This window comes from Pipistrellus kuhlii, unplaced genomic scaffold (genome assembly GCF_014108245.1).
Source record: "Pipistrellus kuhlii isolate mPipKuh1 unplaced genomic scaffold, mPipKuh1.p scaffold_m20_p_3, whole genome shotgun sequence".
Lineage (NCBI taxonomy): Eukaryota > Metazoa > Chordata > Mammalia > Chiroptera > Vespertilionidae > Pipistrellus > Pipistrellus kuhlii.
In genome coordinates, this window is record NW_023425529.1 from 136,368,350 (window position 1) to 136,387,753 (window position 19,404).

General features: G+C 40.8%; 1 protein-coding gene across 30 annotated transcripts in view; it reads right to left on the bottom strand.

Annotated features, from left to right (window-relative positions):
* The window catches only part of RBM26 (RNA binding motif protein 26), a 75,527-nt gene extending 56,470 nt beyond the window's left edge, over positions 1-19,057 (bottom strand). For 14 of the 30 annotated variants that reach the window (XR_006742964.1, XR_006742962.1, XR_006742959.1 and 11 more), the window contains exon 1: positions 18,501-18,783. Coding sequence is in view for 17 of the 30 variants with exons in the window: in XM_045588731.1 (XP_045444687.1) it covers positions 18,501-18,571 (71 nt within the window). In the remaining 13 variants the exon portion in view is untranslated. Of the gene's footprint in view, positions 1-18,500 lie in introns of all 30 variants that reach the window. The other 16 variants (XR_006742969.1, XR_006742968.1, XR_006742965.1 and 13 more) reach the window with 7 other exon arrangements.
* Positions 19,058-19,404: the final 347 nt, after the last annotated feature.

The window sequence follows — 19,404 nt, forward strand, 5'->3', positions numbered from 1 at the left end:
CCCGCAAATGCTCTTTTTTTTTTGTATGAAATTTGATATTTTTAAGTGTAAAGATATCTATGATGTTAACACCTTCAGAAAATTTGACATATCAAGTTTTGAAGCTTGTTATCAATGCAACAAAACAGCATACATATCAAATCGCATATATATATCAACATATGTGTAATTCCATTTATTGAAAAAGAAACACATCATTAACTGGTATACCTAGTAATTACTAATCTATAAATATTAGTAATAAAATGTTTAAAGTTACACAACACTATAAAGTACACATTATATAAGTTAGTTTTATTAAAAAATATCAAAATCTAAAAATAGAACTTCTTACTCATGAGTGCAGCCTCTGGGCCTAACACAGTACCTGAGACAGAATATTAAAGAGTACGCTATGTAAAAATCTCTCACTAGATAGTTCACTTTTGTCAGGGGCACTTTTTTTCTTTATCTTCATAAAGTTCTAATAATAAAATAAATAAATTTATTATCTTCTAAATAGCACAATCATCTTTCAAAAGTATTTAATTAGACACTATTCTAGATCCTGAGGATAAAACTTAGAAAAAAGTAAAGTTCCGGTCTTCAAGGAATTTACATTGGGGGTAGAAGGAGACAGACAACGCATACATACATACAAATAATGTAATGTCATGTAGACAAGTGCTCTAAAGAAAAATAATACAATGTAAAGGTCAGAGTATAGAGGAAAAAGAATGAAGAGGAGGAAGGAGGAAGAAAAAGAGAATGAGTGAATATATCTTATATAAGATCATCAATAAAGATGCCTGATGATATAACATTTAAGTAGGGATCAAAATGGAGTGCAAGAATAATCTAGGCCAAGGCACCCTACAGAAAAGGCTTGACCCTACTTGATACATCGAGGAACAAGAGTTCAGTGGGATTGGGCAAAGTGGGCATTCATAAACATTTGAATTTCTAATTTCTCTTCTCTGTAAGGATTAAAAATGGCTTCAATGAGCTTTGACAAATTTAATGTCCAGACTGCTATGAAGTCATTCAAATGAATGATTTTGAAGGCATAAATATAAAATTTTATCAATCTCTGAATATACTGTGTTAAAGATACAACTAATAATAATGGCCTTGAAATGCGCATGGGTGACCATCTAAGAGGGACATTCTCTTAAAGTTGTTAGTACACACACTAAATAAATTGGAGAAGCGAAAGCAATGCAAAAATCAAACGTTTAAGTCTCTCCCCCAAATAATTTTCTTAATACTTTAACACAAATCAAATAAGCCTTAATATGTTATAATTACTCCTAACACACTCATATTAATTTTTACTTTTTAATTCAGAACTTTCAAAACAGTAAAACAGTAAAGTAAAAAAAAATTAAAAAGCTAACACTCCAGTATAATATTTCAAAAAGCTATTTTGTTTTGCTCAAGTTTCTTAGAGGCTTTAGAAATTCGGTGGAAAACAAAATTTAACCCAAGCATCTATTTTCAGTAATCTTGAGAGAAGGAGCTGGAGGTGGCAGTGGGAATTTAAAATTAAATTTAAATATGTTAACTCAGTAACTTTAGAACATGAATACACCCACATCTGTTCCAACAAAATTTTCACTTTGTATTCAGGAAAAATACCTCATTTGCATCAGCCATGGTTCTATTATTCTGTACTTAAACTACTCTTTTAAAAGTCTAAATATCATTGCAACAAATATACATTGAAAAATGCTTGCCATAGTTTAACTTCAATTCAAATTAGGAGGCAAAAATACATTATTTGTATGTAGCAGTTAGTTACAGCAGAAGTTACTTACTCATTGAGAATAATCACACCCACTTAATTTCACAAAATAAAATCACCACCACAAAATAAGCATATCAATCCATAAGAATCACGCAAACCAATTATCACTGAAAAATTTATCACAATACATCTATAATAATAAAAGCATAGTATGGAAATTGACCAAATGACCGAACAACAGAATGACCATCTGGATGATCTTCCGGACAACCATGCTATGACACACACTGGCACCAGGCCAGCCAAGGCAGTGCAGTGGGATTGGTTTGGGGGCCAGTCACTGCCCCATAATCATTCTGCAGAGGGAGGCCCAGGCCACCAGCTGGCAGGGTGACCGATTGGGAGGAGGGGAGTTTCATGATCACCCCAAAGAGGGCCCAGGCCTCTCTCTGCTGTGTATTGATCCTGGAGCCCCTCCCTCACTCGCTCCAAAAAGGGAGGTCCAGGCTACCTTGCCAGAAGTACTGCAGCAGGTGAGTGGGCCCTCTGCATTGCAATAAATTGCGCAGCCCTGGCCGGGTGGGTGGAGCTTCCTTTTGCAGGACTATACATCTGCCCCGCTATCAATCACCCCACAGAGGGACAGACAGGCCAACAGCAGTGATGCTGTGGCAGGTGTACCAGGCTACTAGCCCAGTGCAACCTGAGGTCCATCACTATGGGTAAGTGGTGCTCCTGCTGGAAGTTGCTAGTCTTGCACATGCAGCAAGCAGTGCAGCTTGCACAGCCTGGGTGCAGAAGCTGCCAGCCAGAGCTTCCTGTTCCATTGTGGGCCTAGATGCTGTGTTCATGTCCATAACCCCAGGCAAACATGGGAAATCCTGCATCCAAAGCTGAAAATTCCCAGCTCGTAGTCCTCATTAATGCTCCCACATGTATACAAGTAAAAAGCCTCAGATGCAAACACAAAAATGGGAAATTTTATATTAAACTAATCTGAAAATTGACTATTTGTTAATCTCTCCCAAATCTTCTCATACCCCGGGTGCCCAGCAATTTATGATCTTCCTAAAGGACTTTAGGCCTTCCTAAAGGCCTGGCCAGTGGCCTTCCCCTTCTCTCGCCACTAACACACCACCAACACGCATTCCCCCTCCCCCCCTCACCTCCCCACTTCCTCCTTCCCTCGCTCTCTCAGCACCCCGCTGCCACCACTGGCTCACCATATTTTTTTGTCTCCGCATTTTGGCGGTTTCCCTGAGTTGATAAGAGTGGCTTTGTGTGCTAGGTGTCCTATAGGGCCCAGTGGCTCAGCCTCCCCAGTTACCTGAGGTGGACACTCTTGGTGCACCCCTTTGTGGGCTGTGTGCACAGTCTTGATGTAGTTAAGTCTTGATTGTTGTTGGTATCATTGGGAGGAATTGACCTCCAGGCCAATCGGCTGTGAAGATCAGCTGTGTCTATGCTGAGAGAATTTCTGTGCTGGAGACACCCTTATGAGACAAGATTTGCAAAAGCCTCTGTGCTCAGCTTGGATGGGACAGAGTCTCAGAGAGGAGCAATCAGTCCTGCCCTAATAGGCCCCTGAGGTAATCACTGCAAGCACCTCTGAGAGAAAGCCACCCTCGAGTTCCACCCGCCACCAGACAGTCCAGTTTCTCCCCGAATGAGTCTGGGTCCCCAGAATCTTGCTCAGAAATGGAGTTCAGTGCAGTCGGGGGCTTTTGTCTCCCTCTTGCTTGAGAAAACCAGCTGCGCATTCAGCCGCCAGTCCTCTCCGTGGGCGTGCGTCTCAGTACCTCTGCCTCCTGCAGCTCCTCTGAGTCTCAGTGTGCTTTTCTCTTTCCTTCTAGTTGTAGAATTTCCACTCAGCCAGCCTTTCTATGGTTCTGGATGACGACTGTTTTCCCTATTAGTTTCAGTTTTTGAAATTGTTGTGCGAGTCAGCAGTTTAGGTGTTTACCTGTATGCCACCATCTTCTTTTCTCCCAAAAATAAATTTTAAAAAATATATATGTTTCAACTGAAATCACAATGCCCAGTTGTGGATACTTGACTCTAGTGCAGTTAACTGACTTCAAAATGTTGTTTACCTAAAAACTGAACTGGTTCCGGAATTATTCTAGTTTTCTTCAACCCTCTAAGCTAATGTTTCATTTTTCCCCCCAACCATCTTTAATCTAAGAATTATTGAGAACTAAACTTTTTTCCTAAGGCTGTGTATGAAGCACATTAGTCACCTTGAACACCTGATGGAATCACTAGAAATGTTGAAACTGCAGACAAAGAGGATCTATCAGATTGTAACTGCTTACTTTCATTCCAAGAAAAGCCTTGCATTTGGAAGTCTTCTCAACTGACAGTCTTATAGACTCAGAAACTGGTTTATGATCTGCTTTGTGGGGATTTTCCCTTTGGTTTTCATAGGGTGTATACCTACGACCTTATTTACCTGATTGTTTATACAGTATAAGCCTTACATTAGAAACCCATATGCATCACCCCCTCTGAAAATGAAATTCAGCAGTCTGGCTGGATTGATTTGTCAGGACTAGATGGTTGAGTTGGTAAAGTATGGAGCGATCTAAAGGCTTCACTTAAAACTGCTTTCTCTTTTCTGCCCAAGTAATTCAAACATAAAGAGCCCAAGGATATTCAGGGGAGAAATCTTAAAATGTTCCCCTCACCCTAATTTGAAATAAGTATGGTAAACAAGAGGGCTGCAGATAGGTGTGACATACTTTACTCCAATCTAATCTGGGACACTGTAAAGTTAGTCCTCCCTCTATCACTTTACTTTTGCCTCCCATCATAACTTTAGTTGCTATAATTCTCACTTTTGGACCGTATCTTTTTAACTTTGTCAAATATGTCACCTATAGAATACAAGAATGCCAGCTTATTCAGCATCACCATCAATTCACTACTGCACATGCCACCTCCCTAGGACAGCACCAGACTGACCTGGACTTTGCAAAATCCCTTTTCCCTGAGAGAAGATTCCCCCTTCCCTTTAACTCCTTTATTCCTTTGCCAGATAGGAAGAATTTCTTGGCCTGGGCCTACGAAGGACTATGCCACTTGACAGCAAGAAGAAGCTACAGGAGATGAGACCTTCATTTACCCTTGTAAGATTATAAAGCCACAGTTCTTCAGGGGAGAAACACATTAGCATAGGTAGCAAGATACTGATAAAGGAAGGGAGCAAAGGGAATCAGATATTGTTAAGCCTAATAAATCAGGGAGCTGTATCTAGTAAGCCTGCTTACTACACTGGGAAGTTACAGCTTCACACACTCTCCAGGGAACCACCAGTCTTTCCCCATAAATTACTGGGAGAAGAGAGAGAACAAGAAAAGGGAGGTAAGCACATGTGCAGTATAAGTCAAGATGGTGCAGAGAAAGGTGCTTCTACTCTAAGACATGCACAGTAGAAGCCAAGATGGTGACCATAGAGGCCTGCCTGTATAGCCTTTGAAAAGGATCAGAATGAGTAAGGAACACAGAACCCCAGAAGATCTAGGAAATAAATTGATTAGGGGGAGAATTGAGAAATTAACTGGTTAGTTTAAAAGGGCACCTGGGCCTGGCTGGTATGGCTCAGTGGTTGAGCACTTACCCCTGAATCAAGAGGTCACATTGTTTCAATCCCCGGTCAGGGCATATGCCTAGGTTGCAGGCTTGAGCCCCAGTAGGGGGCGTGCAGCCAATCAATGATGTTTTTCTCTCATCTTTCTATCTCTCTACTCTTCTCACTTCCTCTATTCCCTTTCAAATAGGTTGTGTCTTCTAAGTGTTACAAAGTACCTACTAATAATCACACTATACTATATAAGGGCATACTAAGTCATGGGCATATCAACCAAAAACTTATAAAAAATAGCTCTCAGTTTCTGTATAACCCGATTATGACAAAATTAAGAATTCAAGTTCAAAAATCTAAGATAAAAACACAAGTCAATAAAAATGTGTCCAGCATTTTGACAAGTTTTTCCTAGTTATTCTTTCCTTCTATATTCTGACTGAGAGATGGCCCTCAAGTATATTTGGGTACATATGTCCCAAGAATATTACCTTCCTAACAATGTCCAAATGCAGGCATTACACAACTCATTCTTAAAACTAGGATTAAGCCGTAGCCAGTTTGGCTCAGTGGGTAGAGCACCGGCCAGCAGACTGAAGTCAATGGCACATATCTCGATTGCAGGCTTGATCCCCAACCCTGGTCAGGACACATCTGGGAAGCAACCAATCGATGTGTCCCTCTCACATGATGTTTCTCTTTCTCCTCCCCTCTTCTTCCTCACCCTCTCCCTTCCACTCTCTCTGAAAATACATGGGAAAATATTCATTAGGATTAACATAAATTAAAAGCAAAATATCCTTAAAAAAAAAAAAGCTAGGGTTAAAATAAACAAGAACCACTAATCTTCCTTGTCTCCAAAATGCTATCTAATCAAACCTCTGTATACCATAGTATCATCCTTAGAGATCTGATCAAGTTGCTGTCTTGCTTTAATAATCTCCCCCACTGTCCATAAGTTATTCCACAAAATGTCCAAATACTTCAGCATGACAATAAAACCTCTTTTTAACGTCGTAATACCAACAAAAGCTAGCTAGGTTCAGAAACCTCTTCCTAACCATAATCCTATCATATATAATAAAGCCCTAATATGCAAATTGACCAAATGGTGGAATGACCGGTCGCTTTGATGCACCCTGAACACCAGGGGGCAGATGCTAAATGCAGAAGCTGCCCCCTGTGGTCAGTGTGTTTCCACAGGGGAAGCACTGCTCAGCTAGAAGCCAGGCTCACGGCTGGCAAGCACAGTGGCGGGAGCCTCTCCATCCTCTGCTGCAGGCAGGCAATAAGGAGCAAATGGTCCCTCGCTGCGAGAGCTCCAGACTGTGAGAGGGATGTCTGACTGCTGGCTCAGGCAGACATCCCCCAAGAGTTCCCAGACTGCAAAAAGGTGCAGGATGGGTGAAGGGAACCAACCCCCCACCCCCCAAACAAGTGTACAAATTTCATGCACCGGGCCTCTAGTGAAGTCATAATTTCTCAGAGAACTTAACTATTCTTCCAATGTTGGCTACTTAATGTCATCAGGAGCTTCAAAACATGTAACACATTTGACAGAGTGCAGGAAAAACTTCAGAGACTGATCACTGAAAGTTTATTAAATAGCCTTAAAGCTATATTACAAACATTAGCACCACAACAGGATGAGTTATTCCCTTTTACTCCCCCTTTGATTTACAACTAGTTAAGACATCGACAACTGAAAAAAGTAAAAAAATCTCTGCACAACATATCGGGATACTCGAAAATCCAATCATCTGTGCACCTAGAAGTGGGGTGGACTGGACTGCATACAAGCAGGAAGCCGGAACTGATGGCAGGGAAGGTGCTGGCCAGACCAGCTGTGAGCCACAATAACCTTTGTGACAGAGAAATGGAAGGTAAAGGCTGTGAGTGAGGATCTGCATGGCCATGAGAACTACAGCTGGTCTCCCTGAAGGAAGACTGCATTGACAGGGGAAGGGAAAAAGAAGAAGGCAGACAAAGAGAACTGAAGGAAACTGTCTCCCCATTATCTGCCCCAAAAAGCAAGAGGACCATTCACTGATCTCTGGAACCCCTCCACTTGATGATCCCCTACTGAGTTGTGGGCACATTAGAAGCCCCATTAGAAGCCCCAAGTACATTCATTCCCTGGGGTTTGCCACCATGCTTTACCTTTTTTCTTTTTCCTTTTTCTTTTTTTAATATAACCTATCCCAAACTTAGAAGCAAGTCAGCTCCAGTGAGAAAAGAACATTAACTTCTGATAGTTTCACTTTCTAGAAAACAAAAGGAAGACTCCTAAGCAGCAACTTGTTGAACTATTAGAATCAAACTACACAGGTCTTGCCTAAACAAGAAAAGTGTTCACTAGTTCAAATGCAGCAACAAAGGTGCTTCTCATCAAACACCATAAATCACAGTAATATAGTATTCACATAAAAAAAATATTTTTTCCAGCAAGCAAACCCAGAGACATGAAATACTGAATCTGATATTAAAAAAAAAAAAGCTGTTGTAAAAAAATAAGAAATTAGCTGCTTGAAAAAAATTCAACTAGCTAAAAGAAAATTCCAAAAGGCAATGCAATGACCTCAGCAATAAAAGTAATGCACAGAAGTACTTTAACAAAGAGACTGAAATTCTGAGAAACAAATTCTGGAGCTGAAGAACTCAATAAATGAATGAGATTTAAAACTACATTAGAATGCATTGGAAATAGGACATATCATATGGAAAAGAGAATTAGTAAGCTGGAGGATAGAAATATAGAAAGGATTCAGGTGAAAGAGGAGAACTAACATTCATTTTTTAAGCAAAGAAACCCTACGAGAAATGTCACTCCATTAGAAAAGTCAACATAAGACTAATAGGTATCCCAGGAGAAGGGAGCAGAGTATACTTAAAGAAATATTATAATAATGAAGAGAGGGGGGGAAAAAAAATAATTGAGAATTTCCAAACCTGAGGGAAAAAATTGGATATACAAGTCCATGATGGTAAAAGAACACCTTATTATCTCAACACAAAAATAACTTCTGCAAGGCACATCATATTAAAACTGTCAAAAGCCAATGATACAAATAAATTTTAAAGGCAGTTGGGCGGGAGGGGGGGGGGGGCGCGCGGAGATAATAAACCTACAAAGGCATTACAACTAGGCTATTAGCAGATTTCTCAGCAGAAACTCTACAGGCCAGGAGAGGGTAGAAAAACACACAGTCAGCCACCATAATAATGTTTGGTCAGTGATGGACTACATATACAATAAGATTGTAACAGAGCTGAAAAATGTCTATTGCCTAAGTGACATTGTAGCTATAACATCAAAGGACAAAGGTTGCAAAATTCAGCTCTCCCTCTTGGAAGCATGCCAGCTCCTTTCCCCATCCCTCTATTCTTTCTGTTAAATGCCAAGGGCTCCTTCTTTTGCCTCCGTCACTTGTTTCTTGAGCCCATTTCTTCAACAGCTAACTTGTACTTCTGTAACTTTCTAAATAAGCTTTTTATTATCCTATATAATAAAGAGCTAATATGCTAATTAGACAAAATAGCCAGATGACTGTCTGGACAAAGCCGGGGCTGTGTGGGGCTGCATGAATTCCATGCATCAGGTCTCTAGTTAAAAAAGAAAAAGTTTGCAAAATTCAACAAGGCTGTTGAGATGGCAAACAACTTTAACTTGGATGAGAATGAGGATGGCATTAAGGAGCTCCTAGAAGTGGTTCCTGAGGAACTGACTAATGAGGAATTATTGGAAAGTGAACAGGAATGCATAAAGAAAAGGCAAGAGAATAGAAAAACTTCAGAAAAATAAAAAGATGAACCCTCAAGAAAATTCAGTGAAGGGTTTAGCATATTAAAACAGTATTTAAAAAAAAAAAAACTAGTACCCAAAAAACAGAAGTCCTGACCTGCATGGCTTCCCTGACCTGCATGGCTTCCGAGGTGAATCTTACCAACATTCAAAGAAGAATACCTATTATAAACTACTCCAAATGAAGCCAGCATTATCCTGATTCCAACAGCAGATTAAAACACTATAATCTCTCAACAAGCAATAGCTAGTATCTTCATTCTCCATACCTCTCAATAATTGGCCCCAGGCCGGGTACTAGCAGCAGCCAGCCTTGGTTCACAGGTTGGCCTCTCCTGGGTACCTTCAAACTCAACACAAGTAGCAGCCATGCGCAGGTTGCTTATAGCTCATGCTGGGTAGTCCCAGACAGGGCACAGGCAAAGGCTAACTTTGTACCTCCCGGGAGGCCTCAGACCCATTGTACCAGGTGGTCAACTTCAATCACAATGGAAGGTGGTACAACTCTACCACCTCCATGAGTGACACACTCACAAGGAGGACTCGTTGAGTACCAAAGCCCCACTGAAGCAAGTCCTGCTCCATAGGGTGGGCTCCTGCTTTTCAGTTATAGCTGCAGCTGATCCTAGCAACCAACTGATTTGGGGGTTAATCCCTCTCAAAGGCGCCAACATAAATCAAGGCTCAACTACAATCGGACAGTGGGCACAGCTCATACAGGGGCACACCTGGAATGTCCAGCTCAGGTGACTGAGGCTTCATGCCATGGAGGTCACCTACTACCAAGTCCAGGAGACATAGAAAATCTACCTAATACATAGAAACAAATACAGGGAAGCAGCTAAAATGCAGAGACAAAGACACGTCACAAATGAAAGAACAGGAGAAATCTCTAGAAAAAGAACTAAATGAAAGACGCAAGAAAACTACCAGACACAGAGTTCAAAACAATGGTTATAAGGATGCTCAAGGAACTTAATGAGAACTTACTGATAACATCAACATAAAAAAGGACCAGGAAGAAATGAAGCATATACTAACTGAAATAAGTAATAATTTACAGGGGCTTAACTTTAGAATAGAGAATGTGAAGAACCAAATCAAGAATTTTGAATATAAGGAAGCAAAAAACATCCAATCAGAACAGCAGGAAAAAAAAAAAAAGAATCTAAAAATATAAAGGTAGTGTAAGGAGCCTCTAGGTACCAACTTCAAGGGTACCAACATTTGCATCATGGGAGTGCTGGAAGAAGAGAGGAAGAAATCAAAAACTATTCCGAGCTCTGGCCGACTTTGCTCAGTGCTTAGTGTCAGCCTACAAACCAAAGGGTCACAAGTTTGATTTTGATAAAGGGCACATACCTTGGTTTGCAGGTTCAATCCCCAGCACTGGTCAAGGGCACATGTGGGAAGCAACCAACTGATGTGCCTCTCTCACACCAATGTTTCTCTCTCTGTCTCTCCCTCTCCCTTCCACTTTCTAAAAATCAATAGATAGGATTAACACACACACACACACACACACACACACACACACACACACACAGTCATTTTCTACTACCTGAAGATTTTGTTTATTGGAAAGGACATCAAAGACTCTCTAACCTTTGGATGGGACCTTATCAAGGACCTAATCATGAATGGACATCTACCCCTGTCTCTAACACTCATCTCTGCCTACAATGAATATCAAAAACTCCTCTAAGATGCAAGCCACTGACATTAGAGGTAGACAGCTATCCTGAGATATCAATAAGCATGTATACCTACCGACTGATATTGAAATCTGAAACCATTTTGTTTGATTGTCTTTACCTGTCTGCTAATAACATTAATAATAATAATATAATTATCCTTTGGGTATTTCTATATACTCCAACTGTTCATGATTACCAAAGATGTAGAAGATAATTTTAATAGTTATTTTATGGCTTATGTAAATGTTATACTAGATGCAAAATATAGAAAAAATGAAAGATGGCAAAAATTCTGATCATGTTATTACACAGGACAGAAATATTGCAAGTTGTTTTTCACAACAAAGGCCATAAGACCTGACTGCCTTCCATGTACCTGCCCTTCTGAGAAAATTCAGCCTCAACTCACATCCCATGCTTAGAGTATTGCCCCATCCCCAATGATTCAAATAAAACAACATAGATACTGAGACTTCCTTAGGAATGAGCCTTCCTAGTACTGTGAAACTACACATTCTGACCAAAAGGCTGATCATCAACACATCCTTTGGATTGACTGATAACCAAATGGGGAAACTGTGGACAAAGAAGGGTTCTAAAATAAAATAGACAAGTTCAGTGATGAAAAGTAAATTCACAGATTTATCTAGTCATAAATTCCTAACTGGGCAGGTCATGGTACTCACATCTGAATATAGAATTTCATTATCAACAGGTGTTTAAGCAAGCCCTGTTCATTATTCTTGTGCATCTAGGTTAACACACCTTAATCCTCTTTTCCAGGCTCCTGATAAACCACCCTCAAGGGAGCACAGAATCTTTACTACCTCACACCTTGCTTTTGCCCACTTTTATGTTATCTTCCTTCCATTCTCTAATTCCTAATATATAAAAGAAACTGCAAAACTGTTATCCTCAGAGCATTCAGATCTTGCTTCCTAGCACTGTCCTTGGCTTGACTCAAACTCTTTTAAAACTAAAAATTATCTAGAGATTTGAACCTTATGTCAACACCTGAATAATTTGGAAAAATGAAATGAAAATAATTTAATTCAGATAACATTTATTTTCAGAAATATTGTTTGAAGTTCAGATAAGAAACTAAACAGCTAAAATTGAAAATAAGAGCTTAAGGCTTTGAAGAGTGGTCAATGGTTACGTAAGTCAAACATAAATATGAGAAATAATTGCATGAAGCAGAGACTCTCTTGGAAAAGCTCAGAAATTCAAGGTAAATGCGTATGGAATATATGCAACATTCTAAAGGAACTCTTTAATTAAACTTTCAAAGAATGTACAATACACACAGAAAATTTTAAGGACAACTGCCACAAATTATAATAGAAACCATCCCTGGGAATGAATGCGAATGAGGTAACAAGAGCAGAAATGATTGAGAGAAAAAAAAGTCATGAAAACAGAACTTGCAAAATACAAATAAAAGGCAAGAAAAAAACTAAGGGACTAGAACTGACTTGAGAAAAAAGAGAACCAAAGTATTAGGGAATCAATACCTCAAAAGTTAAAAAACAAACAAAACAAAACAAAAAACACGGCAGCACCAACCTTTTCTAATGTTATAAATACAGGTCAAAGAACAAAGTTTATATAAAATCTTTATATTAAGTCAATATAAACCATTGGTAACACTGAGGTTAGCAATTCTGGTTGAAGATAAATAAAAAGAAACTATATTGAAAAGCATTAAGAAATAAATGGTTGCAGAGACCGGTTTGGCTCAATGGATAAAGCATCGGCTTGGGGACTGAAGGGTCCCGGGTTCAATTCCGGTCAAGGGCATGTACCTTGGTTGCGGGCACATCCCCACTAGGGGGTGTGCAAGAGGCAGCTGATCGATGACTCTCTCTCTCATCGATGTTTCTCTCTCTCTCCCTTCTCTCTGTACAAAATCAATAAAAAATATATTTTAAAAAAATAAATAAATAAATGGTTGAAGGCAAATGAGTAGAAAATTAAAGACTAGTATTTCTCAAGGTTCACCTCTGAAAAGCGAGAATGCAAGTGACTAGAGGAAAAATATGATTTTTGTTTTGTTTTTGCTGCTATTGTTGCTGAGTTTTTCTTCCTTAAAGAATGAAAGATTGATTTTCTAGGCCAAAAGGAGTCTGTAGAAAGGGAAAGATCAAAGGAAGGTAACAAGGTTAAAGTTCATGAGTAAAATGATCACCTTTTAGTTCTTCCTGTAAAACAGGAACAAAAAATATACTTTAATATGGTGATAAAGGTACCGTAACAAGTGTGGGTGAAGGGGGAAAGACTATAAAAATACCTAAAAGGCTTATTTCTTAAAACTGTAAAGCACTAATAACCATGACGCCTCAGAACTTATTCCCTTATAATAGCAGCTATCACTATGAAAATGTTATAATAAAAAATAGAAAAGTTAATAGGAAAGTACAGTATAGTAGTAAATAAAAAACATGACTCAAGTCTAAAAAGCTTTAGTTTAAATCACTGTTCAGTCACACGCTATAGCTACTAACTCTGTGACTCTAAGCAAGTTATCCTGACTTTGTGCTTCAGAGCCTCAAATGGAGATAAAATGTTTACCTAATAGAATTCGGTAGTAATAGACAACTTATCAATGAATACAAATGTTAGGTGGTAGTGGCAGTAGCAATGATAGTGATAATAGTAACAGTAGCAATAGAAATGTAACCTATTTGTGTTTAATCAACCAATATTTAAGGAAGAAGGAAAGGACTAGGCTCTAAAAAAAATGTGCCACATTCAATCCTTTCAACTACAGAAAGAAACAAATATAATTCTCCCTATTATACTAATAAGGAAGTCAGTTAGTAAGTGGCAAAACTAAGATTTGAACACTGGTATATGTGGACTCAAAACTTACTTTCTTTTCACCACACAATATACTATCTTCAGAGGAGAACTTAGCATTAGCAGCAGGAGCACAAATTTAGGCATTCTGTCCTTTACTTTTAAACTCACAAAATCTGGGCACATAATTAAATGTCTGCCTTTCAATTTTATCTTCTGAAAAATTGAGTTGGTTAGATCTTGAGATTTCTCTTCAGCAAAGAAGTTCATAATTTTATAAAAGTGCCACATTTAGTGATATGTAAACTCACAAAACATTTTAAAACAGCAGAAAACCTTTTCTGTTTAAAAACAAAACAGAAAACTTGAACATAAAAAAAAGATTTTCCTTCCCATTATCAAAGGAAAGACTAGTATCTAATTTTATTAGCAAGTATGATTAAGCAAATGTTTGAGAACAAAACATCAACCTTAAGTATTTCAAGATGTCAATTTTAACACCTACACTTTCAATAATGAAAATGAAAACTCAGAATCCTGATACACCTACAGAATTATAATCAATACAGATTTACTGAATTTTATTTCATGCTGAAACTGCAACCAGGATATTTTTGTTTTAAATATCAACATGAAAACTTGATATTAAAACCCGCCTTAAAACCTGCCACTGGTTTCCTATTATCCTTCAGTGACATCCAAAATCTTTAGCATGACTCAACAAAGTCATGTGATTTGGCTCCTCTTTTTGGTGCTATCCAATGCTATTCTTCCCCTTGCTCTTTTTTCAACTTCATCCAATACACATTTTCTTTCACTCTAGGCGCAGTGTTTCCCAAAGTGTAGTACACATACCCCCAGGAGTATGGGAACAGTTTGGTGGGGGTACGAGTTTCACCCGTGTTTGGCAGGGATATGCACTACACCGTGCTTAGCTGCGCCTAATTCTACGTTCTCATGAGTACGAGAGGTACTCAGTGTTACGAAAATTATAGAAGGGGTACACATATGTCAAAAGTTTGGGAAACACTGCTTTAGGGCTTCATCCTAACTGCTCTCTAAAACCTAGAATGCTCTCATAGACCTCCATTCCCCTCCTTTTGACCCAAACTGTCTTTCATTCTTGAAGGCTGAGATCAAATGTTATCATGACAGGAAAGCCTTTTCTGATCCCCCAGACATATATTTTGACAACATTCTGGACTTCACAACACTTGTAATTACCTGTTCAACTCTTGTCTTCTCTGTTAACTGGTATACAATATGAAGATGGTCATTTCACATCTTGTTTCCTACTATTTTCCCAATATCTAACACCTTGTTTAGCACAGAGGAGATTAAATAATAAATGTATCCTGGATGAATACATTCAAAATGGGAGGCAAAGTCCAAAACCATGAGATGCCTTACCTAAAAAGTTCTATACAAATTTGAGTTACATCTTACACTTAGCTCTTCTTCAGATGTTCCTCCCTCAAACAGATGCCATTTAGCAATTATACAACTTTAAAGCAAAAAATACCTCCAGATCATGAACCTATTCTAGTTTCACAAAACCAAGGTTGGAAACCACAGGTCTTAAATAATTGAAGCTTTAAAGCTCATCATTTAAAAGAATTCACCTGAAATACAATTGAAGGGATAGAAACTTGGATAAGGACTTAATTTTACCACACCAATGTACATTGTAGAAGGACCAATCACAATTCCTACAACTGCAGTGCCTTATTTATTCCAAAAGTGACGACTGCAGTGCTAGTCATCTGAGTAGGCTACATGATACCTGGAATACGCTTTGTTAAAACTAAAGAAAAATTATAGCCCTGGCTGGATTGGCTCCATGGACAGAGCCTGGGACTGTGGAATGAAGAGTCCCAGGTTCAATTCCAGTGAAGGGCACATCCCCACTAGGGGGCGTGCAGGAGGCAGCCGATCAATTATTCTCTCTCCTCGTTAATATTTCTATCTCTCTCTCCCTTTCTCTCTGAAGTCAATAAAAATATATTTCTTAAAAAAAAAAAGAAAATTATAAGCATAAATACTAAGTAACTATAACTAATTTTAGCTTAATGGGGGAAAAGGGGAAATGGCAGTAAAGTTAAGTAATTCAAAAACTGAAGGCTTAAAAAGAATACTATTTTGCCGAAACCGGTAGAGCGTCGGCTTGGGGACTGAAAGGTCCCGGGTTCGATTCCGGTCAAGGGCATGTACCTTGGTTGCAGGTATATCCCCAGTAGGGGGTGTGCAAGAGGCAGCTGATCGATGACTCTCTCTCATCAATGTTTCTAACTCTCTCTCTCTCTCCCTTCCTCTCTGTAAAAAATCAATAAAATATATATTAAAAAAAAAGAATACTATTTTGACTCATAACATTTTTTAAAGTTTTCTGTTCACCTAAAACAGTGTTAATTATAAACAAGGCAGCATTCAAAGATTTGCCTAACACATAATCATTATTTTCTTCAATTCAGAAATGAAGAAAAAGAGGCACTGAGTTAAGCAACTTACTCAATGTTATACAGCTGGTAAGTGCCAGAGGCAGACTCAAATGCAGCTATTCTAGCTCCACAGTTCTCCCTCTCAACCACTATACAACAGTGATGCTCACTCTCCTTCCAAATCCCTGAAATAGAGCTTCAATCTGTACCACCCCACCCCAGTAAAACTAATTTTCCTAAGGTCACCAATGAAGTCTACCTTGCCAAATCAAAGGGTCACATATCTGCTGCCATCTTTTTCACCCATTCTGCAGCATCCCATCAAGTTCACAACTTGCCTCTTGTCATATATTCCTTTAGTGACATATATCCCATTTTCTTCCTACCACAGACCTGGGCTCTCGTCTCTTGCATATCTACCCATTTTTCTAGGAAGTCTCCCACATTTCCATGGCTTTAAATATCATCTACGTGACTCCAAATTTCTCTAGTCCTGGCCTAAGCTCTAGAGCACGTGTCAAACACAAGGCCCGCGGGCCAAATCCGTCCCGCCAGGCCTTGCAATGTGGCCCGCATCGCGCTGTCATCACTGCACTCCGCTGCGTTCCATCACAATGACAGTTTATGACTGTTCAGTAAACCATTCGGCCCGTGATTTAGGCTGGATTTTAGATTTTGGCCCCTTCTCTGATTGAGTTCGACACCCCTACAGAGTCATATAACCAACTACCGGTACCTATTTGACATCTCACTTGATGTAACCAACGATCTTACCCTCCTCCCCTCAACCTTTTTTCTCCCAGCCTAGACCATCACCCATCCAGTTGCTTAGGCTAACTTCTTAGTCATCATCCTGACTTTCCTTTCCCACATCTCCCACATAAAATCCATCAGCAAGTCCTATCAAATCCACTTATAAAATATATTTAGTTCTGTCTCCATTATCACTTTAATGCAAATTACCTACATCTTTGCCTACAATACCTTTCACAATAGTCTCCTTGCTTCCATGTTTGCCCCCTTAATCTCTACAAAGCAGCCTAAATTAAAAAATCAAATCAGTCTTTTGCTTGCTTTAAATCTTCTAATGTATTCCATAATAATTTAAATAAAATCCTAGCTCTTGAACATGTCCTCAAAGATGCTACATGACTTGGCCCCTATTTCTAGACCTTCATGTCCTTCCATTCTCTCCCCCGCCACAAGATTCCTTTGAGCCACAACTACCTTCTTTCTCTTCCTGGAACACACCGTGATCATTTCTGCTACAGAGCCATTGCACTTGCTGTTCCTCCCACAAGAAACATTCTTTTTCAGACTTTCACATAGATGGTTCCTTCTTCCAAGGTGTTGCTCAAATGTCACCTCCCCTGAGAAGCCTTCTAATCAGTCTTTTACAAGATCCTCTATTATTAACAACCGTCGCTATTCTTATTACCTGAAGTTACCTTATTTGCTTACTATGTCTTGTCAACTTTGGAATTTGAAAGCTCCATTCCCCAACGCTTCCCACAGTGCCTACCAAGTAGGTGCTTAATAAATTTATTGAATGAGTGAATTTTCCCCAGTGCACTTTAAGTTTATTATAAATCAACCAATTTTATAAAGCTCGTGGCCCGTCATATGTTTTTTATGTCGTCAAAGACAAATCCTTAAAACACTCCTTAATTTTTCCACTCCAAAGCGTTGCAGCACTCTTGAGTCCCCTCCCCCAAAAAACACACAGTCCATCTACAACACCCCACTCAAATCTGCTAACTATTCCAAATGGGCAGACTGCCTTTCCTCCTCCTCCTCTCCAGGCGAACGACCATGTAGGTGGGAAAGGGGGATTTTACTGAGCATCTCAGCACCTGTTACATCTTCAGCTAGAAGAGGTGCCCGTGAGCCAGCCTGCACAGGGGAGACGTGGCTTTTCTTTCAGGGATAGATGGCATTTAGGTAAAACCTAAGTGGCTTGGACTAGAACTATCCAAATCTTTTATAAGGACCATTCAGTTCGTTTAAATAAGCATGTCTATAGGCGGGATATTATGATCGTATTCACTTAAAAAAAAAAAAAGAAAAAGAAAAAGAAGAAGCCGTCGCCGATTCGGGGACCTTCAGGAAACACAGAGAGTGATTGAGTGAGTGAGTGAGTGAGTGAGTGAGTGTGTGTGTGTGTGTGTGTGTGTGTGTGTTGGGGATCGAGCTACCTATAACGTGAAGACAAGAACAGGAGACAGCGGTACAAAAACCAACTTAGCGATACGATAAAGGCTCTCCGGGACATGCAGACCCCGGGGACGGGGGCAGAAGCTGAGGAGAAACCACAAGAGCCCCCGAGCCCTCCTCCGCTCACCGCTCCGGCCTCCGGCGCAGGCATTTGGGGCAACAGCATGGGTCTGTGCCCGCCAGTCTCCCACCTCCCTCCCTCTCTCCCTGCAAGGGGACGGCGACAGCCCCGGGTACTCACATGGGCTCCAGAGTCTTGCTGAGCCAGGACTTCAGTGCCTCGAAGTTTTCAATGATCATCTTAGAAACCATCCACGGCGGCCCCCGGGCCCGTCACTCTCCTCCGCCCGCCCAGGTCGCGGCCGCTACGGCCGCCGCTGCCCCCGCCCCCTCCTCCGCGCGCCGCCCGCGTGGGCCGCGGTGGGAGGCGCCGGTGGCGGGCTCCCGCGAGCCGGGCCGGCGAACAGCTCCGCGGGGGCCGCCGCAGGCCGCGAGTCCGCGGGGTGCCAGGAGCTTCTCCCCTCCCCGGACCCCCGGCCCGGGCTGAGGCAGCAACGGCTGGCCCGAGCCCTCCCCCTTCCCTCCACCCCAGCCGATCTTTCGGAGCCGGGAGCGCGGCACGCGCCTAGACCCGGGCTTCCTCTCGGCCTCGGGACCCGCCGCTTGTCGGAAACGCACAAGAGGCAAAATGAAGGAAGCGAAGGCGAAGAAGCAGTTCAATGTGAGGAAAGATTCGGGGGGTCTCCCCGGCTCCCAGCACCCCCAAGAAGATGGCTGCCGGCAACTCTCGCGAGAGTTAAGGAAGTCTCGCGATGACCCGGGGCCTGCTGGGAAGACACGTCGGACTCTCGGAGAGCGAAACCGTATGGAGTGCACTGGTTCGGGCTTTTGCATATTTGCGGCACTTGTGCCTTTTTTTTCCCTCTTAAGGAATAAAGATTTTACTTTTGTTTTGTTTTTTTCACTAGAAGGAAAAAATCGATGGTTTCAAGAACAGCAGGAGCCCCAGCTCGTCTTCTGAAACGGCCGCGGCGCGTCGGCTGGAACTAACTCTGGGCCTGGAGCGCCCCCTGAGAGCCTCCCGCCGAGGGGGGGGGGGGGTGTCCCCTCCGGCCTCGCCGGGTGTCTCCTCGGGTTGCGGGCGC